At 44.4% G+C, this 23,517-nt stretch overlaps 1 protein-coding gene across 1 annotated transcript; it reads left to right on the forward strand.

Moving 5' to 3' along the window:
• Positions 1 to 313: 313 nt before the first annotated feature.
• On the forward strand, positions 314 to 5,384 carry GPR83 (G protein-coupled receptor 83). Its single transcript, XM_010578221.1, has 4 exons — positions 314 to 1,432; positions 2,185 to 2,310; positions 3,335 to 3,468; positions 4,272 to 5,384. Exons 1-4 carry the CDS (start codon positions 1,046 to 1,048, stop codon positions 4,894 to 4,896), a joined length of 1,272 nt encoding a protein of 423 aa, XP_010576523.1. The 5' UTR covers positions 314 to 1,045; the 3' UTR covers positions 4,897 to 5,384.
• The last annotated feature ends 18,133 nt before the right edge of the window (positions 5,385 to 23,517 follow it).

Genomic DNA, 23,517 nt, shown 5'->3' on the forward strand with positions numbered 1-23,517 from the left:
AAAACCAGCTCTGCCTGGGGTTAGCTGGCACCACCCAAGAGGCTCTGCCCACAGCAGAGGGGCACATCTTTCTGTGCTCTGTAGGATTTGTGGCTCTGGGTCTCCTGATACTGATTTTAAATTTCCTACTGTGTTTTGGGGGGAAGGCATAGGGAACACACATGCTGCCTTCTCGTCAGTGCTTGGGTCCAGCGTATGGCTGCCTGTCCAGTCCTGGATACTGGACTCAGTGGGCTGGGACATCACTTCCCATCCTCTGTCCCATATAATCGCCTCTTTGTAACTACCTCTGTATTCCTACAAACCCTAGAAAGCACAGTTTCACATCAAACTTTTTATTCCCTTGGCCAAGAGGAAAGCCCTGCCAAGGGAAAGCTTAAGTATTTCTCTGTCCCTCTGAGGGGAAAAAAAGGTCTTTGGAAAAATACTGCAAGTACAATAAGCTGGCTTGTTTTTCACAATTCATCTGTTACCCCCCTATTCTATGCTAGTTAGTAAGTTTCATGGTGTGAAACAGGCTGAAACTTGCCTGCCAGTTCTTTAAAACTGAGCTTAAATTTGAACTGTGTCCTGGAAGAGAGCAGCGCTGCCACACACACTGCTGATTTATAAATGGCACAGACTTTGCATGAGCTGGGCTGCTGGTAGAAAAAAAGGATGCTGATGACTGGAGGGATTGATTTGCTTTTCTCACAGATGTGCTTGTCTTGGAGTAGCACCCGGAGGAGCATGACTGGGTGGAAAAGCAGCACGTCAGAGCAGAAATAATGTCATGCAGCCCAATAGCTGCAGAAGATCCTGGCTTGGAGCTTTCCCTGGGGCTATAAAGCTGGCTGAAGGAGCAAAAGTAGCAGCGAGCCGAGTGGGAGAGAAGCACACGGCAGGAGCATCCCCCCACTCCTGCTAGTTGCGTACTATGTTTGCAGCCCCCGAGCGTGCCTGGGCTGAGCAAGGGGAGGACGGCTTCTCCCAGCACACGGCAGGAGCTCTGCTCTCTTACAAATGAGCTATTTCCAAATTGGAGGAGCAGAGCGGCGTTTCAGAGATGTTGTCCTGTTTTGTCTGGCTCGCTCTCCCTGGCTTGGTTAATGCCTTTGTGACCCCAGGAAAGTTGCCCCTCAATGGGAGCCTGGAGAAGACTTTTGTAATCCCGAACATCTCGGGTTTCTTTTCTTGGGATAATGACAGCCTGGCTGACTGGCAGAGCTTTGTGGGCAGGAGCCGGTACGGAGTGGAGTCGCAGAGCATCACAGTGAAAGCCCTGCTCGTCACGGCGTACTCCTTCATCATTGTCTTCTCCCTCTTCGGCAACGTCCTGGTCTGTCACGTTGTCATCAAGATCAAGCGCATGCACTCCGCCACCAGCTTGTTCATTGTGAACCTGGCTGTAGCCGATATCATGATCACGCTCCTCAACACGCCTTTTACACTGGTAAGACTGGGGCAGAGATGCCGTAAAGGCATCGCAGTTACTTTGGTGGCCTTTTCTTCTTTATACTGCTATAGGCAGTGCACAGATGTTCTGCAGATACCTGTCCAGTCCAAATTACAGTGATTGGAGTGATCCTTGGAAAACTCCACATATCTTTTTCTTCTCTAATTCCTGTTATCTAGTTGAAGAGCTGAAATTACCCATTTGTTAAAAGCAGCCCTGATAGTACTTGAACAATAATAACCTCGCAGTGATTACTTAGTACTTTGTAGTATCTGGTCTTTTGTTTCCTTCCCTTCTCTGAAGTATTTCCAAGGTAATACTATGAACCTCTTGAAAAAAAGATTAATGCTCACCATCATTTTACAAGCTGTGTTGAAAAGCTGTAGTTTGCTTTGAAGTATGATAAGGCATACAGGTCAGCCCTATCCTGTAAGGGCTTAAAAGGGAAAACCAAATGTATTGACTCAACAGTTAGACTGCAGAAGGAGACACTGTGAATAAAAGAGAACAAGTATCTTTGGTACTGTGCTGCTGTACTGTCCTGGAGGATATTGCTGGGCCACTGAGCAGCGCTAACCTACCTCTTCAGGGTTCAGAAGCCAGAAAATTACACAACTGTACAAAGAACATGCTATTTTAAAAATATCTTTTACAGAGCAGAAGGGATTATGTGCCAGAGGTGTCTCAGATATCTATAAGCTTGTGGAGGTGTGAGGGGGTACACAAAACTAATGGTATTCTGGTTTTAGGCTCGTTTCGTGAACAGTACCTGGATATTCGGGAAGGGGATGTGCCATGTCAGTAGGTTTGCGCAGTACTGTTCCCTCCACGTCTCTGCCTTGACCCTCACAGCCATTGCTGTGGACAGGCACCAGGTGAGAGCTCTCTGAAGCAGACAGATGGAAAGCTTGGGAGGGCATAATTAAAATGAGAAAGGATGATCTCATGTCCTTTCCTTCTCAGCTCCCAGGTTAACGTAAGATGCATGAGGAGCTGACAGGGTAGGGGAGCAGTTCTTGCTGTCAGATGGAAAGAATCATTTCAAGCCCGCAGCAAAGTGGGAGATGGAAGATGTCCATTGCCTTGCGATTGCTTCCAGCTGGGGAATGGGAGCTTTTCTGCAGCAGATAATCCAGTAGTCTGAAACAAGGAGAAAGTCCAAGATTCTGATAGGAATTTATGTGGGCAGCTCTGCTCCTGGGTGGCTTGTCCAGCACCATGGATGTAGGGACTTCCCAGTTAGCTTCCGCAGCTTTGTCTCCCGTTGCTCTGGGATGTCTCACCCCTCGTTACCCCAAATACTGGAGACCTGACTGTAACACACTGGTGTTTTTCACAAGCAGAGCTGTGGCTTGCTGTTGATAATGGGCTCAAAACTGGGGACAGTTGGGCATTATCAGTTTGGAGTCACCCAACAACCACACAAAACAATTGACAGTTGACATTTTCTGTTAGAAAGCTTCTTGCTTCCAGAAAATGCACTGGCTGTCAGAAGCATCCTCAGGGAGGTCTGGTTAAATCACAAACCTGTGGTTCTTTGGGTCACTGATACTGAAGAGTCTATTTTTTCCTCTTTTTTTTTTTTTTTTTGCAATTAAGTAAATTGAACCTGGAAATGAACATGTGCGCAAGACCCCCTAGTACCCAGTTTTTCCCACCTAGACACCAATACTAAAATGCAAGGGTAGGACTGGGATGTGACTTTACCTATTTCCATGGAGGAAAATGTCAGGCTTTCATGTACAGCTTAGAGTCAATGGGAGCTGGGTGAAGACTGTACTGCTTGCATGCTGAATTGCCTCATTAAGTAATAGATTTAAGGCTGGAAGATCATATGAAAAAATTGTATAATTATTTCCTGAAAATTTATAAGCCTGAATCTTGGTTTATTTTGCACAGGTTATAATGCACCCTCTGAAACCTCGCATATCTACTGCAAAAGGTGTTATCTACATCTCTATAATCTGGATCATGGCAACTTGTTTCTCCCTACCACATGCTATTTACCAAAAACTCTTTACCTTTGAATACAGGTAAGGATATGCTTAGCTGTCCTCCACAGTCTCCCTGGAGGCCAGACTGCCAGTGATCATACTTTGGAATCTTCTACTGAAAGCCCTGAGCTTATGTTGAAGTCAGCCAAATGTAGATCTAGTCTATAATTTTCATCAGATTCCTTCTGCAATGGCTGATATCCTGTCCTTGTTTTTATTTTTAATTGTTTTATCTTTATTTGATCACACTAATCACATGAAATAGGCTAAGTTAGAGGATCTGGCCTGGACCCTCTATCTCTATGCACTGGCATCTTACATGATGTACCAATCTGACCTGTTTGGGCAGACCAGAAATGGGGAAAAACCTAAAACCTAACAGGTTTTAATCTACTCTTTAGCCCTGAGAAGGTGAAAAAAATCTGCCTCAGCTACTCGTTCCATAAAATGCTGTCATGAGCCCTGATATTTTGAAAGAGCTTTAATGAGGGAAAGGTCCTTAACATGTGCAGAGACTGTGTTTCTGTTTGCCAAAGGACAGAGAATAAAAACGTGCTTCTGTGCAGCTGGAAGTCTTGTAGTTGATGAAATTCATAAAATTATCATAAGGTCATGAATGCCTATGAGAAATTATCACCACATGCTCACAGGCCGCTCCATAGCTCAAATCCTTGGACAGCAGAGCTCCGCTTAACTGTGACACAAGTGCACACAGGAACGGTCTGCCTCCAGGCTTTGTGGCAGGAGCCCTCTCCCACCTACCTCCTTGCTCCTGATGTACCTCTCCCACCGTGCCCAGCCAGATGCGTTCTCACCCCGTGTCCCGTATGCTCCACTTGCAGCGAGGAGGTTACCCGGTGCCTATGTCTGCCGGATTTCCCTGAGCCTGCTGACCTCTTTTGGAAGTACCTCGACTTAACCACCTTCGTTTTGCTCTATGTCCTGCCCCTTCTGATCATCTCTGCCGCCTACGTGACAGTGGCCAAGAAACTCTGGCTGCGCAACGTCATCGGGGACGTCACCACTGAGCAGTACTTTGCCCTTCGCAAAAAGAATAGGAAGACCATAAAGATGCTGATGCTTGTCGTCATCCTCTTCGCAGTCTGCTGGTTCCCCTTGAATTGCTACGTCATCCTCCTCTCCAGCCAGACCATCCACACCAGCAATGCCCTGTACTTCGCCTTTCACTGGTTGGCAATGAGCAGCACCTGCTACAACCCCTTCATCTACTGCTGGCTCAATGACAGCTTCCGATCAGAACTGAAGGCTTTGCTCAACTTGTGCAGAAAAACTCCCAGGCCCGCAGAACAGAGGCTTGCCTCCACGATCCCATCCTACCGACCCGCTTGGCCAGAAAACATCAACTTCAAGAGGTTGCAGGCCTCCCATGTCCTTCCATCAGCCTCCAACATCCAGTCAGGAAAGACAGACCTCTCTGCAGTTGAGCCAGTAGTAGCTGTGAGCTAAACGGCGGCCCTGGGAAATCTATAAGGACTGCACATAGATTTGGCTAGAGCTAAAATGGTGGGAAGATGTGAAGCCCTGACCTACTTAGGGACTGTACAACCACATGTGACAAAACCAAGAAGGAGGTTCTGCAGGAGGTAACATGAAAGAGCTGCACGGTTGATGCAGGCTGATGATAATGGCGTGGAGCCCTAAAGCAAGCTCTTCCCGGGAAGGAACTCTCTTTGTCAAGTTGACTTTGGATCAGCTTGCAGGACGGGATTCTCTGCATGTATGTCGCTGTTATCTGTGTGACTAAGCCTTTCTACCATTGGGGCTCTGTGTGTGTTTTGCTGGTACTTAAACACTACAGCAACAGTCTAATCACATCGGGCCTCCCTCCCCCTTTTCTAAGACTCTTCATAGCAACATGGAGATGGTTGACATGTAGACCTTTAGGTTGCTGGCTTAGATCCAGTGCAGCTGGGTAGGAAGGCATCCCTTCTGAACTGGAGTCTGAAAAGTCAAGATCTGTTCAGAATGAATGAACAGATATATTTCACAAATCCATTTTTTTGTGGAAATACCCTCAGAGAAGTGGAAGGTAAGATGGACATTGAGAAATAGAGGAGTCTCTTACATCGCAGGCACTTTTTCTAAGGTAGAGTTGGAAGAAAAATGGATGCCTATTCTTTGCATAAGTAGATGGCAAACACCAACCCGTTAGCTCAGCATCTGCCACCAGCGCTAAATCACACAGAATTTTTCTTTCCTACAATAAAGTAGTGAATATTCAGAAAGCTTGTCTTCAAATAGAGAACTAAACACAAAAAAACTGCTTTGGAGAATGCTGGACATAAAATCCACAGTTGGAGAACAGGTAATTAAACACTACTCTGAATTTGGACTAGGACCTTTTGATCAGAGCATCTCTGCATTACTGTCAAGTGGCAGCTAAAGGATCCCACTGTTCGACTTTTTATTTGCCTTTGAATGTTGCTCTCTTATCCTGTAAAGCACCTGGGCACTTCTCAGATCAGACATTTGGGACGCTTCATTCCAACTAAGATGTTAGCTCTCTGGAATCTGTTCATAAATGAACTGTTTTGAGACAACACATGTTATCTCTGATAACAAGTAATAAAAGTGGAACGTTTCACCACAAGATATCCTCTGGTGATTGCACAATTTTGTTGCATTTCAAGATGAGTGAGATGTGTCCTTCTTGCAGTGGCTAAGAAAATTCATGTGACTGCAGCTGTCTGGAGTAGTTTGCAGAACTTAATGTTCTTAGCAGAAGAAAATCTGATTTTGAATCATGAAAAAAAATTAGCATTCCAAAAACTGTACCTTGTATTGCTCAGGAAAGCAATAACTCTCCTTGTGCTGTGGAAATTAGCTAGAATGTCACACCAGGGTGCCCCCACATCAATTTGCAGCAGCCAGCAGTGAAGCAAGAAAAATCTTCATTTTATAGATGACTATAAATGGAAAAAGAAAAAGAGAAACTGTTTTTTCCAATGTCCTGTAATAAACTTACATTTCTGAAATCATTTTAAGCCTTATGCAGGTCTTTTAGTAGCAGTAGTTAAAGAGACTGAAATGCCTACCACTCCTTGCAGCTAGCCTGTCCTTTCACAAGGTGTTCTCAGTCTCTCACTTTGAATCCAGTGCTATTTTATTACCCTTTATCAAGGCCCCATGAGTCAGAGTACTTATGCAGAATCAAACCTTTCTTCCTGCCTGCTTTGAACCTTTAAGCCAGGTCCCGTTTCCCCCCTTTACATTAGCAACACGTCAGCCCTGAAGTGGTCAGCCAGTTGGACTAGATGATTGTTGTAAGTCTCTTCCAAGTGAAATGTTCTATTCTATTCTATTCTATTCTATTCTATTCTATTCTATTCTATTCTATTGGAGACCCCAAACACACAGAGCCTGTGAACCACGGTCCCCAGTCCGGTGACAGCAGATCCCAACTCTTTACCAGAAAATAAACCTTTGGGAATGCTGAGTACCTAAAAATCTAATATTATGCACTTAAAAGAGGAAAGTGGTGATGAGGTATTTTTAGATCCGCAGTAACCTTAGACATAGTCTGGACTGCTGTAAATCAGACCCATTCCCTGATTTCAGTTGTGCAAGATCTGACCTATACATTCATTATAGGAAGATCTAAATTAATGTGCCAAAGCATGTGAGAGAAGCAGGGACCTCAGCCCCTTTCTGCTCTACAAGAGAGAGAGGTCTGGTAGCGTCGGAAAACCTGCTTCATGAGAGTTTGGGAAGTCAGCCCATCCCTTCCAAGTCCATTCAGTGGACATTATCCTTTCATTTTTCCCTTTGCCTCTTCCTTCCTTGTAATTATGCAGCTCCAATTTAATGTCAGAGTCCCTCATAACCCCTTGTAGTCATCCTTACCAGTTTTTAACTATTTAAACATTTCTCCTGAATACTAAAATATTGCCCCAGGAGAGGAAAAATGTGTACGTGCCCATATGGGCAAGGGATAAAGCAACAAATTAGGTGCTACATTTGGTTCCCTTGGTCAAAAGAAAAAAGGTCTGTGTTTACATGCAGTTTCTAGCAGCAAGTGTTCACTCACTGGTAGCAGAGAGAAGGGAGAAGAGCGGTGAGGAGGAAGCTGAGAGGGGAGGGAGCGTGCGATGGCAGCAGGAGGAAGAAGAGACTCAAGGGAAGGGGATGGCGGGAGGGAAGGAGTACAGGGAGCCAACCCCATCTTCTTCCCACCTTAATTTTGTCACAGGTTTTGTAAATGTTGAACAAAACCATTTTGAAGGCTACACATTCGTTATTTTGTATACATTAATAAAAATCTTTCTTTACTTGGATTTCTGGAATGGCTTTACTCAGCTTAAGCTGGTAATGAACAGAAGAGCATCCCTGCCTGGGGCCAAAGGAGGACAGTGAGAGCAGATCAAGAGACCCTTCCCGAAAGCATCCTTTCTTCCCTAAGGGAAACAAATGGTCACGGTCACGGTTGGGTTTACCTATAGAATCACCTGGCTTTAGAAATGGAAAATGTTGTCTCCTTGGGGGTTTTAGTAGTTTTTTTTTTTTAAGTCTGCCCTTAGGGAAATGCAATGCTTCAAATCTTCATATAGTATCCAATATTTTGCAGGATTCTTTCTCTGTTTGGTCACGAACGACTTGGGAGAGGAAGTCTGCCTGGAAATCTACTTCTGAAAGTTGAATTTTGCTAGTAGCTTGACCTTCTGCTCTGATCCTTCAAAGCATCTCCACTCCTGTGCATGGCCACATGCCCGTTGTGGCTCCTGCCAGACCAATGCCACTGTGGCTCTGTCCTGCCGGCTGGGGAGAGCTGAGCGAGCACGGGGCTGGGCGACTCTCCTCAGACGACAAAAGCAAAGCATTTTCAGAGTATATTCTGCTGTTGTCAGTCTTATCAAAGAGGAGAGGGAAAAATTTTTGTTTGTGTTTTGGATTCATCTTGTTATGCTTTAATGCTTTATTTTTTTCTGTCGCATATTTTCTTTTTTCCAGTGAGTCTGCAGCTTAAAAGACTCAAGCACAACTACTTCAACTATTATTATTCTGTGTTTGCCTGCTGCAGCCAGACTTTTTGCTACCTTTCGAATTTTGGTCTTGTGCAGTGCTTTGAGACAGGTGGTTTAGTAGCTAGCCTTAGAAAAACAGATCTGCAAGAATGAGCCAGTGGGGGACTTTGGTGTGAGAAGGGACTGGTTGCTCTGGAGCATGGTAAGGGTCATGCTGTCGGGAGGCTTTTCTTTCTCCTCTGGGAATATAATGAATCCGAGCTAAATGTGAGGCGTTATGGAAAGGGGAGGACGTTTTGGTTTATCTGACTTTCTAAGCAAGTCTTCCCACTCCCACCCTCATACCCACGTCCTCAGAAGCACCGACCTGTGTGTGTTTGGGTGGCGCGGCCAGGCTGACTCCTGTGTGACACAGACCTCACGGGACGCTGGCTGCTGACTCCTGGTTACGTCTTTTGGGGTCCTTTTTGCTGACCACAATGAACTAGTTTTTGGATGGGTGTTTTATACAACAACAATTATTATTGCTATCTTCTCCCTCAAAATCTTGCCTGCTTCTGCTTCCATAAATCTTAGGCAAGGCTTGCTGGTTTTTTCCCTCCTTTTCAGTGTCTTTCTTTATAGATACAGACTGTCCTTCTGTTGGGGTGAAGGAAGAGCAATGGTACAGGTGATGATACAGGTCTTCTGCTCACAGCTATACCAGAGCACAACTCTCTGTACCTGAGGTAGTGTGTTCCCCAGAGTTCACCAGTTTGACTGCTCTCAGTCATGTCCTTGGTTATCAGTGTAGGTCATTCTTTTAAACCTGGCTCCGTTGTTTCCTCTGGAGCTCTCACACACGTGCCCCTGGAGCAGGCTGCGAACACGGCCGAGCGGTGTCTACTGGCTAACAAACAGTACGCAAGGCACTGAACAGCTGCTCCTTGCAGGAGACCCACATAGCCCGAGAACAGGAGTTTTGTGGAAAAATGAACTGCATTTAGAGAATGCATCATCTGGCATATGCATAAGGGAACACGATTAAGGTCACATAGGTAAAGTTAATGCTGGCATCTCCAAAACCTTGAGTGGTTGGCTCTGCAGCTTTGATGATTTAAAGAGTGCTGTGTTTTTTCTATTCAAAAGTGAAATTATTTGTGTTGACAATACTGTTTTCTTATTTTTCTAGTTCCTTGAAAACTATCATAAGATAACATGCTTATGCAAATAACATACTTATGGAAATTAACTTACAATTTCTATGAATTCATGAATATTAATTCTCTGTTTCTAGCAATGTTCCTAGTGTTTTGTTAATTTCCTCCATGCAGAATTCTGCAGACACCTTGAAAGGAAACAAAGACGATGCCAGGCTGTATTTGGCAGCTGGTGCTATTCTGAATAGCAGTAAAGGGAAAACAAATCTGTGAAGCCGTTCTTGCACTTGTTGATGTCAGATGAGGTTTTTAGCTTCCAGCTTTCATTCCCTCCCTCTTTCCCTCCCTCCCTTGAGGCTCTTGTCCCTAGGCCTGTGGTCCATGGCACCACTACTGGTATTGTGACACTTTCTAGCATCAGTGCTGTGAAGATAAAATGTAGCCGCAGTCCAGGGCTTTGCAGCTTTGCAAGTAAAGCCTTTTCTAAGCATTTAAGCTAAATCATCACTTTTGCAAATTAATTTGGTGGCTTCTTTTTCATGTCCTTTGTGAAGAGCTGTCTTTCACTATTTTTTCTTTTGAGAAGGTTTTTCTCCTCCCCACTCTCTTCTACAAAAATCAGAGCCTTTCCAACTTTCCTTTGCAGATGCCATTTTCTAAGGCTCTAAGCCTTCCAAGCTTAATTGTTATGAAAAAATCACTAAACTGCCTGTAGATCAGTTGCTGCTTCTTTGGTTTTGACTGATGATATGTAAACTCTATCTGGGCTTCCCTTGTACTCTTTCTTATGAATCCCAGGGGCGCCAGTTGATGCCAGTGCCAAGAATCCAGTGGTCACTCAGTGCTGGCCTCTTATCTGTCAGTTCCAGTGTGCCATAAAAGCATACCTAGTCATGATGGAGACTGAAAGCGCAATGTGTGACTCCTGTAGAACAGATCTGTAACTATGCTAGCTGAAATGCTGCAATTATCCCCAGATGTAAATGTAAGATGGACAGGAGAACCACAAGTGTGTTCCCTGCAGCCCCACAACCCCTTGCCCTATGTCTGGCCTGAGGGGAGGAAGGGGGCAATGACTCGCCAAGACCTGTGAATGATTGGGTTTGTCCGAGGAGCCCTTGGTGCTAGGGCAGCTACTGGATTAGCCACGTGTTGCCGTTTTGCTGCACGCACCGGTAGTGCCTGGGGCCTTTGGCTTTCCTGGGCTGGGAAAAAACCCAAACCCAGTTCATCTCCCTGAAGACAACCTCCCTGGAGTGTAGATACAGTAACTGTGAGACTGTAGAGACAAGACAAGACAACTGGAAAAGATTTATTATTGAGAATAATATATAATTTATTATTATTTATTTCTATAATAATTTATTTTTATCTCTATGACACTCTGTTTGCTTGGTACCTAGCATTTGTACCTTCTGTAGGATAGCCCGTGTTGGGGTCCAACCGTGTCGCCTGCAGCTGCACTGTTTGGAAGGCAGGTGCATGTAGGACAACGACCATGTGTCGGAGCTTGGCCGTGAGGCAGCCTTGGCAGAGGTCACAGCATCTGTGACACGTTGCAAACCATGGGTCACAGATGTGAAGCACACTAGCCATGGGAGCCTGCATAGCCGATAAATCTGGATGTACGAATGGCAAGGAGGGAAGTCCCAGCCCTGGTGTAAAATGACTATTTGGTACAGGAGGTATAACATGGTGTGGTGAAGTAGTAGATGGAGCAGAAGCAGCATTCTGGATGTCAACTGGGCTGTGGCTGCGGTGATAGGGAGGCATGGGCACTTCTCATTTGGGTAGTTGCTTTATTTAGCACGTGGCTTGATAAGGGTGAATTTACTGGGTGCAGATGTCTAGGTGTCCTCCCGTGAGCTGCTGCGAAGGGATCATTCTCCTCCACAGAAGAAGCTCCTACCGCAGGCTGAACATCTGAGCTTCTTCTCAGGCAGCCTTGCTCCAAATCTTGGTCCAGTGAAAATGCAGCTGGTGCTGTGTTTTTTACACCAGCTCTTCACTTACAGATTCTTAGCAGGTAGGGAAAATCTCTCTTAAAAAAGGCGTAGCTTTAAAAAAAGAGTAGCTAAAAAACGCAAAGGAGAGGAGTTAGTTGCAATCATTTCAAGACTGAGAAAGCCAGAGGTAAAGTAACTAAGCATTTGAATCAGAAAAGATAAACATGGATATTAAAAAGGACTCTTGGGCATTTTAAACCTAAAGTTTAGGCTGAATGAAATGTTCAGTACAGTTCAGTTAAGTAATAACCACCCTTGTGTTTTTGCCACTTGGGAGCAGAGAATTGTAGGATTCTCAAAAGCATAAAACTGATTTAAAAACCCAAATGCCACTAATTTTCAGCCACTTCAGCATGGAATGAAGAAGTAGGTAATAGTGTGATGCCCACATGTATCTTCTCACCATTCAGCAGATGCCACAGGAATTGGTACTGGGACCAATACTGTTTAATATCTTCAGCAGTGACACAGACAGTGGGATCGAGTGCACCCTCAGCAAGTTTGCAGATGACACCAAGCTGAGTGGTGTGATTGATTTGCTAGAGGGAAGTTTGCCACCCAGAGGGACCTTGACAGGCTTGAGGAATGGGCCTGTGCGAACCTCATGAAGTACAACAAGGCCAAGTGCAAGGTCCTGCATCTGGGTTGGGGCAATCCCCAGTATCAGTAAAGACTGGGGGATGAACTGATTTAGAGCAGCCCTGTGGAGAAGGACTTGGGGGTACTGGTGGATGTAAAATTAAACATGAGGTGGCAATGTGCACTTGCAGACCAAAAAGCCAACTGTATCCTGTGCTGCATCAAAAGAAGGGTGGCCAGAATGCCAAGGGAGGTGATCCTTCCCCCCTCTACTCCGCTCTGTTGAGACCCCACCTGCAGTTCTGCATCCAGCTCTGGGGTCCTCAGTACAGGAGAGACATGGACCTGTTGGAGTGGGTCCAGAGGAGGGCCACAAAAGTGATCAGAGGGATGGAACACCTCTCCTGTGGGGACAGGCTGAGAGAGTTGGGGTTGTTCAGCCTGGAGAAGAGAAGGATCCAGGGAGACCTTATAGTGGCCTTCCAGTACCTAAAGGGGGCCTACAGGAAAGATGGGGAGGGACTTTTTACAAGGGCATGTAGTGATAGGACAAGGGGTAATGGCTTTAAACTGAAGGAGGGTAGATTTAGATTAGAGGTAAGGAAGAAGTTCTTCACTGTGAGGGTGGTGAGGCACTGGCACAGGTTGCCCAGAGAGGTTGTGGATGCCCCATCCCTGGCAGTGTTCAAGGCCAGGTTGGATGGGGCTTTGAGCAACCTGGTCTAGTGGAAGGTGTCCCTGCGCATGGCGGGGAGGGGTTGGAACTGGATGATCTTTAAGGTCCCTTCCAACCCAAACTATTCTATGATTCTACTTTCTGCACACATTTTTTCCTGAAAAGTGATGCCCAACACAGAACATTTCAGGTACTCCCTGTCCTGTCTCAAGTGGAACAGGAGAACCATCTCCCATGCCTTACAGCTGGCATTCCTCCTGTGGTAGTCCAGAGTGATGGGGTGATCTGGATGGGGGAGTTCAAAGGTTTTATTGCAAAAGCATCACAGATAATTTGGTGACTTTAAATCTCCTCCTAATGCCTACCTGACTATTCCCCATTTAATTTCTCCCTCCTAAGTGTAGTTGTTATTTTGCATTTGTCCTTATTTAATTTCACCTACTTGAGTTCAGGCCACTTCTCAAATGACTTGTGCTCAGTAGTCCATCATCTGCTTTGGTACTGAACAGAGGAAGCCTACAAGGACCCACTCATAGTGTCTTCCCAATTAAATCCTTGAATTCAAACCTTCTCCAGACTCTTCATCATAGTTTTTAACGTGCACTAGCAATAGTCTCATGAGAAGCAGGCCAGTTCTGTGTCAGTCTCAAAGCCTTTAGCAGTAAAGCGTGAGCTGCCACTGCCATCAGACATTGTGGTGCTCAGCAGGAAAAATCCACAACTTTCTTTATTCCACTACATGGAGGTTTTCTGTGACAGAGAAATTTCTGTTGCAGCCAAAAAAATGGCAAGGGCCAGCTCCTTAGTGGAGATAAATGGAGTGTTTTCTCTTCACACATGCTTTGCTATGCCTGCCATAATTAGCAGTATCCCACGTCAGACACCGTCTCATCCAAAGGAAAGCAAGGAATAGCTGAAGCATTGTACCCGCATCCATTAGAGGGATATTTCATAGAGTACAGGCAAAACTGACAGTGCATAGCACAGTCAAAGCCTCTTGCTATAATACGGAAAAGGAAGCCAAGACTCCTTGAAGCATGCTGAGATCATCACCCAAGGAAAAGATAAATTTCTCCTGCACAGAAGAAATGAACCCCAGCTTTGCTTGGTATTGTCTCTGACTGCAGGGCAGCCCACCCCTTCTGCTGTCAGCATGGCATGAATACCTTCTCCTCTCAGTTGACGGAGATGAGAAGAGGCCTGCTAAAAGTACAGCAGTTTCCTGGAACTTCAGGAACCTTAATGCCATTGTCTCACCGGCATTTTCCAAGGGTATCAGGCACCACCTCCAAACTATCTTTACTTCCACTGCACTTATGGGAAAAATACTGGGAGGTTCCAGAGATTTCAAAACCACAGTTTTCTGAGAAGTATAAACCTCCTCCTAATTTCCTTGATGAATGTATTTAACTAGCCACAACTAGCTAATACAAACATGATTTTTATCTGTGGAACTCAAAGCAGTTAACAAAGTTAACATTGTCTACGTTTTGGTACTACAAAGAGCGAGCAGTTACTCACCGCCATCATTCAATTACTGAGAGTCTTACACATTTGCATATTGAATGTGAAACTTCAAGATGTTTTTTGATGTATTTTGAGTAGACCACAATTAAAACAGTCTGGCTATGTCCTGCATAGAAGTCATTAATGGACCGCAGTGCAATATCCTAACCTCTTTGCCAGCTATGGATTTTTTTGCTCTGTGAAAACAGGGACTCCCCAGCTTGCTCCAGGATGCAGGCTACATTTGTGCAGTGAAGCTACTGAGCTGGGAGCTCGTGCTGAGCAACAGTTGGATGAAGCTATACAGCTCATGAGTAGATACATCTGCACGGCACTGAGCCATGACCCATGCGTGACTTACCAGATGAGTCTCAGCGCTGTTTTCTGTACTTGTGTGCTTCAAGCACAGCCGTCACAGGGCCATGAGCAGGTATTGGCACTAAAATTAGACTTTCATTAGACTTAAAAAGAAGCAATGAACAGCTACGATAAAGTGTCAGGTAGTGGAAAAGTGTTTCAAGAGCTTCAGGGTCGTCTTATCCCTCTAAATAGACTGACCTAGAAACTGTATGTGGACGCACAGACAGAGCTTTAAAAAAGGAGTTTCCCAGGAGACTGAGAATAACTATTATTCGCTGCCTTATTCATAAATCTCTTGAGCGCTGGTGAGAGAACGTAGCCAGCTCTGCTGCTGATGCAGTCTGCCAGCCTTGCATTGAAGCCTGTGGGCTAGGACAGTCTGCATCCGCAGAGGCACCGCAGGATAGAACGGCTCTTGGAGGCCTGGCTGAGAGAGCTCGTACCGTCCCACAGCCTCTGGGTCTGGTACCTCATGAGTGGGTAGCTTGCTCTTTTATGTCCTGATATTCCTTATACCTCCGAAGAGGGATGAGGATGGGATTCTCCCTTCTTTCCCCATCCTGCACAGCCCAGCAGAAGGGCAGCTCCTGCTCCTTCCATGACATGGTGGGCTGGGGAGCAGGTCTGGGCTGGCATTAGAGAAACAGAAACAGGGAAATTCTTTGGCCCATCCTTTCTTCTTCTGGGAGCCACGTACCCCACAGCCTGTCCTCTGTTTTGCAGGCTTGAAGTGATTTCTGTGAGCCAGTGTGAGTCACAGTAGGGTCAAAGCTCCCACCTCCTTGAGCCTTAGGCTCAGAGCCTTTTAATGATACTTAGAGAGGCAAGGATAAATCTGGTCATCACCGCAATGTCCTGACCAGAAGAAAAATTGCCTTTATCTACAAAACAAATGCATGGAGATTTCCACCTCCTTCAGAACAGTCTCTCAGTCACGTCTTAAGTGTGCCTTTTCTCTGCGGGCTGTATCTGGCAGGCAGGGCTTTTTAGGATGAGACAGGTGGGCTTATCAAACTAAGTAACCGAGGGTCTACAAATGATTCCTGGCTCTGAGGTGTCAACTCACTTGTTTCCACAGTCTGTAGGCCTAGGTCCATCTAGAGCAGACCAGCTATGACATGGTACACAGTCCTTGACTCTGAGCGTGTGGGGTCATAGGGGTATGGGGATATTCAGACATAATTACATTTTTTTTATGCTTTTCAGTTGAAAGCATTACAATGTGATGGGTTTGCCAGAGGCCACCAGAATAGTTTTTAATAGTATGAAGCTAAGGACACGTATCAGAAGTCCTAAAGCATGCCACCAGAGTCTCTGAAGGTGCAAAACTTGATGGGTAATGTCAGAGGGACGTGTAGGGTGGTGGGAACCAGATTGGTATGGTCTCACCCCTACTGCCTTTTGGGAGCTGCTCTTGAAGTGAACCGTTCCTAGACGCTTGTCCAGAATTTGTCTTGGAGAAAGCCCGAGACAGGGCTCAGGAATGAGCTAATATTTGAACAGTGAGGAGCGCAGGGACCGAAACCTTCGCCTGGGTCCCTGGCACTCCTATTCAGCAGTGCAAACACATGCCAAGGTGTCAAACAGACACGTAGCCCTCAGGTCTGTTTCTCATCCTGCAGCTCAGACTCCCAGCACAGAGGCGTTGTTCTGAACTGTGCAGCATCATGTAATTCTCTCATCCCAATTTAGCACAAGTAAGAGGGGAAAAGCAAACAAAAAAAACCCAATTCTTTTGTTGCTGGTTGAGAGATTTCACTTCCATCGCTTTAGGCATATGAGGTTAAGGGTGCAAGAGCTGAAGCTGTTTTCATGCCTGGACTCATTACCCATTCAAATGCCTTCCTTCAAAGGCACCTACCACTTTCCCTGGACTATGTGGGGAAACGAGGCTCTGACTTTAGAGGACTAATTCAGCAGGCATCTGAGCTGGGTGGGACTTCATTCATAGGCAAGGAATTCCGTTTGCATGAAGGTGTTTGGTTAATCTCAATGATATAAAGAGTTTGTAAACAGGCGAGGCAACTCACATCAAAAAAATCTAAGGAAAAAAGAGAGGATGCAAATTTTACTACCAAAAAAAAAATAAAAAGCAAGTGTTATAATATGAGTTCTGTGTCACAGGCCTTCAGGGGAGGGCTGATAACATGAAAATGTTTTGTAGCAAATGAATGAGCAGGTCCAGAGGAGGGCTGTGAAGATGATCAGAGGGCTGGAGCACCTCTCCAATGAAGACAGGCTGAGAGACATGGGGTTGTTCAGCCTGGAGAAGAGAAGGCTCCAGGGAGACCTTATAGCAGCCTTCCAGTACTTAAAGGGGGCCTGCAGGAAAGATGGGGAGGGACTCTTTATCAGGGAGTGTAGTGATAGGATGAGGGGTAATGGCTTTAAACTGAAGGAGGGTAGATTTAGATTAGAGGTAAGGAAGAAGTTCCTCACTGTGAGGGCAGTGAGGCACTGGCACAGGTTGCCCAGAGAGGCTGTGGCTGCCCCATCCCTGGCAGTGTTCAAGGCCAGGGTGGATGGGGCTTTGAGCAACCTGGTCTAGTGGAAGGTGTCCCTGCCCATGGCAGTGGAGTTGGAACTGGATGATCTTTAAAGGTCCCTTCCCACCCAAACCATTCTGTGATTTTATGATACTATGAATGTGTGAATATTTAATGATATACAGCCATAATAGATTTATTCTTCTCATTACATTGTGTCACCTCAGAAATATAATTTTTATTGTTTAATAGAGTAATTACTTTTGAAAATTATACTAGTAATTTAGTATATTCAGTTGCATATGCCATTATGAGGAAAAACCAGCCAAATTCCAATCTAATGCTATGATAGCTTCTCGCTCAGCCACCCAGTTGGCTGTGATGTGATTGCCTTACAATTACAACGATGTACAGAAAATCTCTGCTTCCTCAAGCTGTCTGGTATCATTGTCACTATTATGTTCCTCTAAAGAGCACTCCCTGTTTCCCAGATTCTGCCTCACGCTCAAAACTGCTCAGTTCTTTCCCAAAGAGCATTTCCCTTTAGAGGAAATCTGAGAGAAATAACTAACTTTTGGACAGCTTTACCACCAGCACTTGCATTCCCAGATCTTGGACTCTTGGTAGCTCACCGGTGTACTAGCTAGATCAAATAACTATGGGCTGCACACTTGCCAAACCAGATAATCTCCTGAGAGGTGACTAAGTGTTAGTCACTTCACAGGGCAACAATAAAACAATAAGGAAACCATTTGTGTGCAAGGATAACAATCCTCGAAACACCTCAAGAAGTCCCTTAGGAAATAATAATAGTTAAACAAATGCTAGGATTTTACCTGCCATGTGAAAACCATGATCTTGCAGATGTTACTGGAGGAGCCACCGATGGACTTTCAGGTTTCACCACATTACTTTAAGCAGCATTCGCCATTAGAGCAGACCAACGCTCCCCAGAAGCATCCAGCTGCAGGAAGGAAAGCAAATCTGAAGGGCTGAGGTATTGTTTTGGATGGTCTGCCCCCAGCCCTTTTCTTTCCTTCCAGGGAGCTTCTCCACTTCAGAGAACCATCACTTCCAGGGCAACTCTCCTGCAGGAGAGCCAGCCTGGGTGGGAAGGGGTCTGCTCACCACCGCTGGCACCTACACAGCGTCCTGACTCCTCTGGACCCACAGCCTCGCGTTGTGCGGCTGGTAGCAAGTGTCCTAACTCTTCACAATATGTGGATGAATCCCCAAATTGGCAAGCTAGAGGAAGGAGATGTGGGTAGCATAAAACACAGAGGAAATAAAATCAGTAAAGTGTTAGTCTTACTGACTTTATAACTTTTTAATTTGCTTTTCCATGCATCTGTGTCTGCAGCATATCATAGTCCATGCTGGCTGGTTGATCTTCTGCTACCTACAGAGCAAAATAAGCAAATAGGATATTCCTCAAAAGATGATCATGAACCTGCAGTCATGTTTCTCCAGGCTGGTCGGCCTTGGAGCAGCCTGGACTGGTTTCAGAAGAATATCACGTAAAAGAAAAAGTCACCTTTTATTTCCTGTTTTCACGTGGTTGAAAAAAATGTCTTAGCTCCTCAAATATGTGGAATTTTTAAAACAGAGAGGGTTTTTTTTAATTCACTTGTGAAACATACACTAAAACTGGCTGGGTTTATAACAATGCTGATGTATTTTGAGAAAAACCTCATGGGTTAAAACTTTTGGAAAATTTCCATGCAGGCACTTAGAGCTCAGCTTAAAATTCAAATATGTTTTGGGCAACTGTAGCCTGCTTGAAATCTCATGCTCTGTTACAGTTCCCCATTACTTTAACACAAGGTTAGAAAAATGAATATTTCTCTCATTATGTTTCCCTGGAGTCAATATTTCTCTCATACTGATGAAAAGTCAATGTTGTGTAACATTATAACACAGCTTTTAAAAGAACAGTAATATTACAAAGTGAAACTACCATTTCACTCTTAATTTTGCTTCCCATTGTGTATATGAATGACATAACTTTCAGTTATGGGATTACATGTTAGTTTTTCATGATGCCCTGCCTTATCATGTTTACAGATGGACAGTGTTCAGAAGCAGTTATTTAATATTTTCTTTCTCCTCTCTATCAACTATAAGTAGGCATCCTTTTCAAACCCTGCTCTGAATAGGGAATTAATTTCTTCAAAGCACTTTCTTAAAATACAATAATTGCTTTGATCCACAAGTTAGAAACAAGGCTGTTCCTGTGAGCCTTTGAAAGCAAGTCTACAGTACAAGCCTAAGTGCTGAAAAAAACCCTGAAAGGCAGGTCGACAAAATCCTTTTGGTGCATGTAAAGTCCAAACTATCCCTGATTTCCAACAGTACATTAGAATACACAGCATTTCCATGATAGCAGAAGCTGTTCTGCTTTTTATGCACAGAGCATAGAGCTTTCTTTAACTTCATTATTAGAAGAATATATGACACACAGTTCCTTTGGATGAAGGTAAATTATAATCAATAAAATCCCTTACAACAATTTGGACAATTCAGATTTTGATGCCTGTGGAGTTTGATTTAAGTTGGGCAGGGAAGCAATCATACTACTGTGAGAGTTCAAGTTGTACACAATGTGAGCTGAGAGCAGTTAGCATGTGTCCTGATTTCAGCTGGGATAGAGTTAATTTTCTTTCTAGTAGCTGGTACAGTGCTATGTTTTTGAGTTAGGTATGAGAAGAATGTTGATAACACACTGATGTTTTCAGTTGTTGCTCAGTAGTGTTTAGTCTAAACTCAAGGATTTTTCAGCTTCTCATGCCCAGCAAGAAGGCTGGAGGGGCACAAGACATTGAGAGGGGACACTCAGCCAGGACAGCTGACCCCAACTGGCCAAAGGGGTATTCCAATACCATGTGACGACATGCCCAGTATAAAAACTGGGGACATCACTGCTCAGGAACTAACTGGGCATCGATCGGCGGGTGATGAGCAATTGCACTGTGCATCATTTGTATGTTCCAATCCTTTTATCATTACTGCTGTCACTTTAGTAGTGTTATCATTATCATGATTAGTTTCTTCTTTTTATATTCTATTAAACCGTTCTTATCTCAACCCCCAAGTTTTACTTCTTTTCCCGATTTTCTCCCCCATCCCACTGGGTGTGGGGGGGAGTGAGCGGCTGCGTGGTGCTTAGCTGCTGGCTGGGGTTAAACCACGACAGCATGGGATAAAGCTTCTGCACAAGACTTCTCCAATCCTTTCGCTAGTCTGGGCCACACAGCCAGCTTATGTAGTCACCGAAAAGGCCAGTTCCACATTTCTGAGCAGGTATTAACGTGGTGCCTTCACTTTCTTGGGACACAGGCACGAAGCTCCAGTTAGAGACTGGTGACCCAGCTCAGTACCCTCCCGTGTCCGCATGGCGCAGACCCATCCACACCCAGCCCCTGTGCAAGGTGCTGGTGCTGAGCTGCACCCCTCCCGGCTTTGTGGCTGTCCCTCTGAGCGCGGGGGGCTGTGCATGGCTTCAATGCCGTTTTCCCTTCAGGTGGTCCAAAAATCGAATCAGTACCCAGCATCATAAAATCAACTTACGTTTCTTAATGGGAACTCAGTGAAGAAGAATAGTGAACGATGAGCTTCCTGTGGTTTGTGCACACTCGTGAGGAAGTCTGGTTCATACAGGTATGATACAGTAAGATAACCAATTATAATAGTATAATTTTGATTATTCATCTCAGCAACATGACACTCATTACTGAAAAATGAAGATTTACACCAAGTGGTTTCCTTCTTAGAAAGTTTTAACTCAGACACAGAAACCACCATAGACAGCAGACACTGGTAGTGGTGGTAGAGGTGGGGGTTAAATCCCTCTTACCACCTCCATCTTCAGAAAACCACTCACGACCTGATTTCTATCTTCATGCTCACAAAGTGCAGCCAGGACATCCTTTGTCCATAGGCTCACTAAATGGGCCTCCAGGCTTGAGCCCTAAACTTGTAATCAAAACTCCCACTAAAAAACCACCCACTGCTCCCAGTAAGAGAAATAAAACATGGATCTAAAATAGACTCTTTATTCTGAAAGTGATAGACAACATCCAGAGGAGGAAAAGCAGCGGGGTACAGCTGCTTTTAGAGAGAGGCACACCATCTTCTACCGGAATAAACATTTTTACTCTCTCTCTGTGTAATGCAGTTTATATCAAAAGTTTTAAACCTCACAAGGTAGCTAAGAGCCATTGAACAGTGTTATAAAGCAAAGAGCATGCAGAGGAGCCAGTTGCAACTCTTCTGCATTTGGAGGACTATTAATAACCAAGTGATGGAGAGAGAAGGGTCAGGCAACGGCTGGCACGGACCAAACCTGAATCTCAACGCTGCGATTTTACTTTCTGGAGTATTTAAAAAGGGACAGATGGATGTAGCTGTTTCTAGAAAGAGTGTAGTGATGGAGAGGCTGAAGATGGACTCTTCCTTGAATTGGAATTTAGCCCATCTTTTGAAAACAGCAAAATGCAGCAGGAGCAGTGCCACTAAAATATAAGTAGAACTGAGCTGGGCAGTTGCAGAAACACATCTTAAAACAGCAAGATACAGCTGGAAAGTTCAAATGTGCTCAGAATGTGGCCAATTTTTAGATAGTAACTCACACAATAGATAGATAGGCTATTTATCATGTGCTGAAGTTTTTTCTCAACAGTTTTTAAAGGTTGAATAGATTTTGAACCAATTCATGTTGCTCTGACAATTTTATGAGAACAAAATTTAAAAGAACACAATTATAACTACTGTCCAAAAAGTTTACTCAGGCTTTAGCATCAGACGACATGTATTGCACTACAGGTTTTCAGATGGTGACATGCGACTGTTCCTGGAACCTTCAGTCACTTACACTGCTATAGTTCACAAAACTGATTTTATTTAAATAACCAAGAAGAATTGATACACATTTTATTGAGTGCTTTAGAAGACAACAAGAGATTCACTGCAGCAAGTCATATTTTAAAATACAAAAGAGGAATTAGTGAAAAGAGGTTCATATCCAACATGAAACATGAACACGTTGCTTTCAGGAGCTTTGAGTTTTAAAGACTGAGAATTCTACTTACATCAAACAGTTCAAAACACACATCCACATCACAAAATCTTAGTATTGCACTATAGCTCCTCATTCAAAACACACAATTCACAACATGCATCTGCATTACCCACATGTAAAGGACCATCAGCAACACACCAGCACAGCCAGACAGAAAAAAATCTAGAAAGGGTCAGAGGGGTTGTAAGTTTGCTGGGAGAAGTATGGCAGTCAAATTGAGCAGTTTGGACCACCAGTATCCAACGCAAGCCCTGTTTCTTGCTGGTAATGCAACAGACGTTAGGACTGCAGCTGTGCTACTGTCCTCTGCAGAGGTAGCATAATACTATGGCTTTAAAGACTTTCTTTTAAATAAGGCTTGTCTCAGCTGAAAGCCATATAATAACTGAAGAGTTCTTGTAATACTAGCCTGACGTATAGCATGGCAGCACTTTGGGATCCACTTGTTTAACAACAGCTGCCAAATTCAAGTAGGTGCACTATCTCTTTGAAATCTGCTGCAGCACATAAACAGTTCGGTGCAAAGATGGTAACACCAATTACTTCTTTTTCCCCCTCATCCTCAGCCAAGTGGAGAATGCTAACAGTTGAGAACACAATGGCAGGTGACATAGACGAACGGGAAAATGGAAGTCCTACCAAGCTATAAAAGAGGTTCTACTTTGTCTAAAAAGACAACTCGGAAGAGGTGACAGGCAAAACATTTCCGTCACATGGACAATATGGAAAAACAAGTGAGCATATAACGTTTGTGACAGATACACACTGCCATTGTGGTGCTTAAACCCACCTCACCTTGTATCTAAAATTCAAGACAAAGATCATTTTAATGTTCATTGAAGGTAGAGGTCCTGGGCAGGGGCACAACGCTAAGCTGAATGCTACTCTCCCAAAACAGTCCAATAACAAACCAGGACAGTTTTCAAACTTACAGTTGCTCTCCCTTCTTTTTTCTGTTCCAATCCACCTCACTTTGCCTATCGGGTGCTTGGCTCTGCTGAGGCACTCAGGTGCTACTGTAATACAAATAAGACCATCTTCTCAAGTGGGATTTGGAAAACAGCACAACTAATACTGTGCTTGATACTATGAACATGTTGGAACAAATTCCACACATACAAACATTACAGAACGACTTCTACAAACCATTACAAAAAATGGGACCAACTTCACTGATCTTCAGTCCAAACTCCAAGGCAGATTTGTTAGTCACTAAGACCAAAACAACTGAGAAATAGAAATTAAACTAACATTTAGCTTACATATCATTACATTTT

This window comes from Haliaeetus leucocephalus, unplaced genomic scaffold (genome assembly GCF_000737465.1).
Source record: "Haliaeetus leucocephalus isolate CR32 unplaced genomic scaffold, Haliaeetus_leucocephalus-4.0 Scaffold616, whole genome shotgun sequence".
Lineage (NCBI taxonomy): Eukaryota > Metazoa > Chordata > Aves > Accipitriformes > Accipitridae > Haliaeetus > Haliaeetus leucocephalus.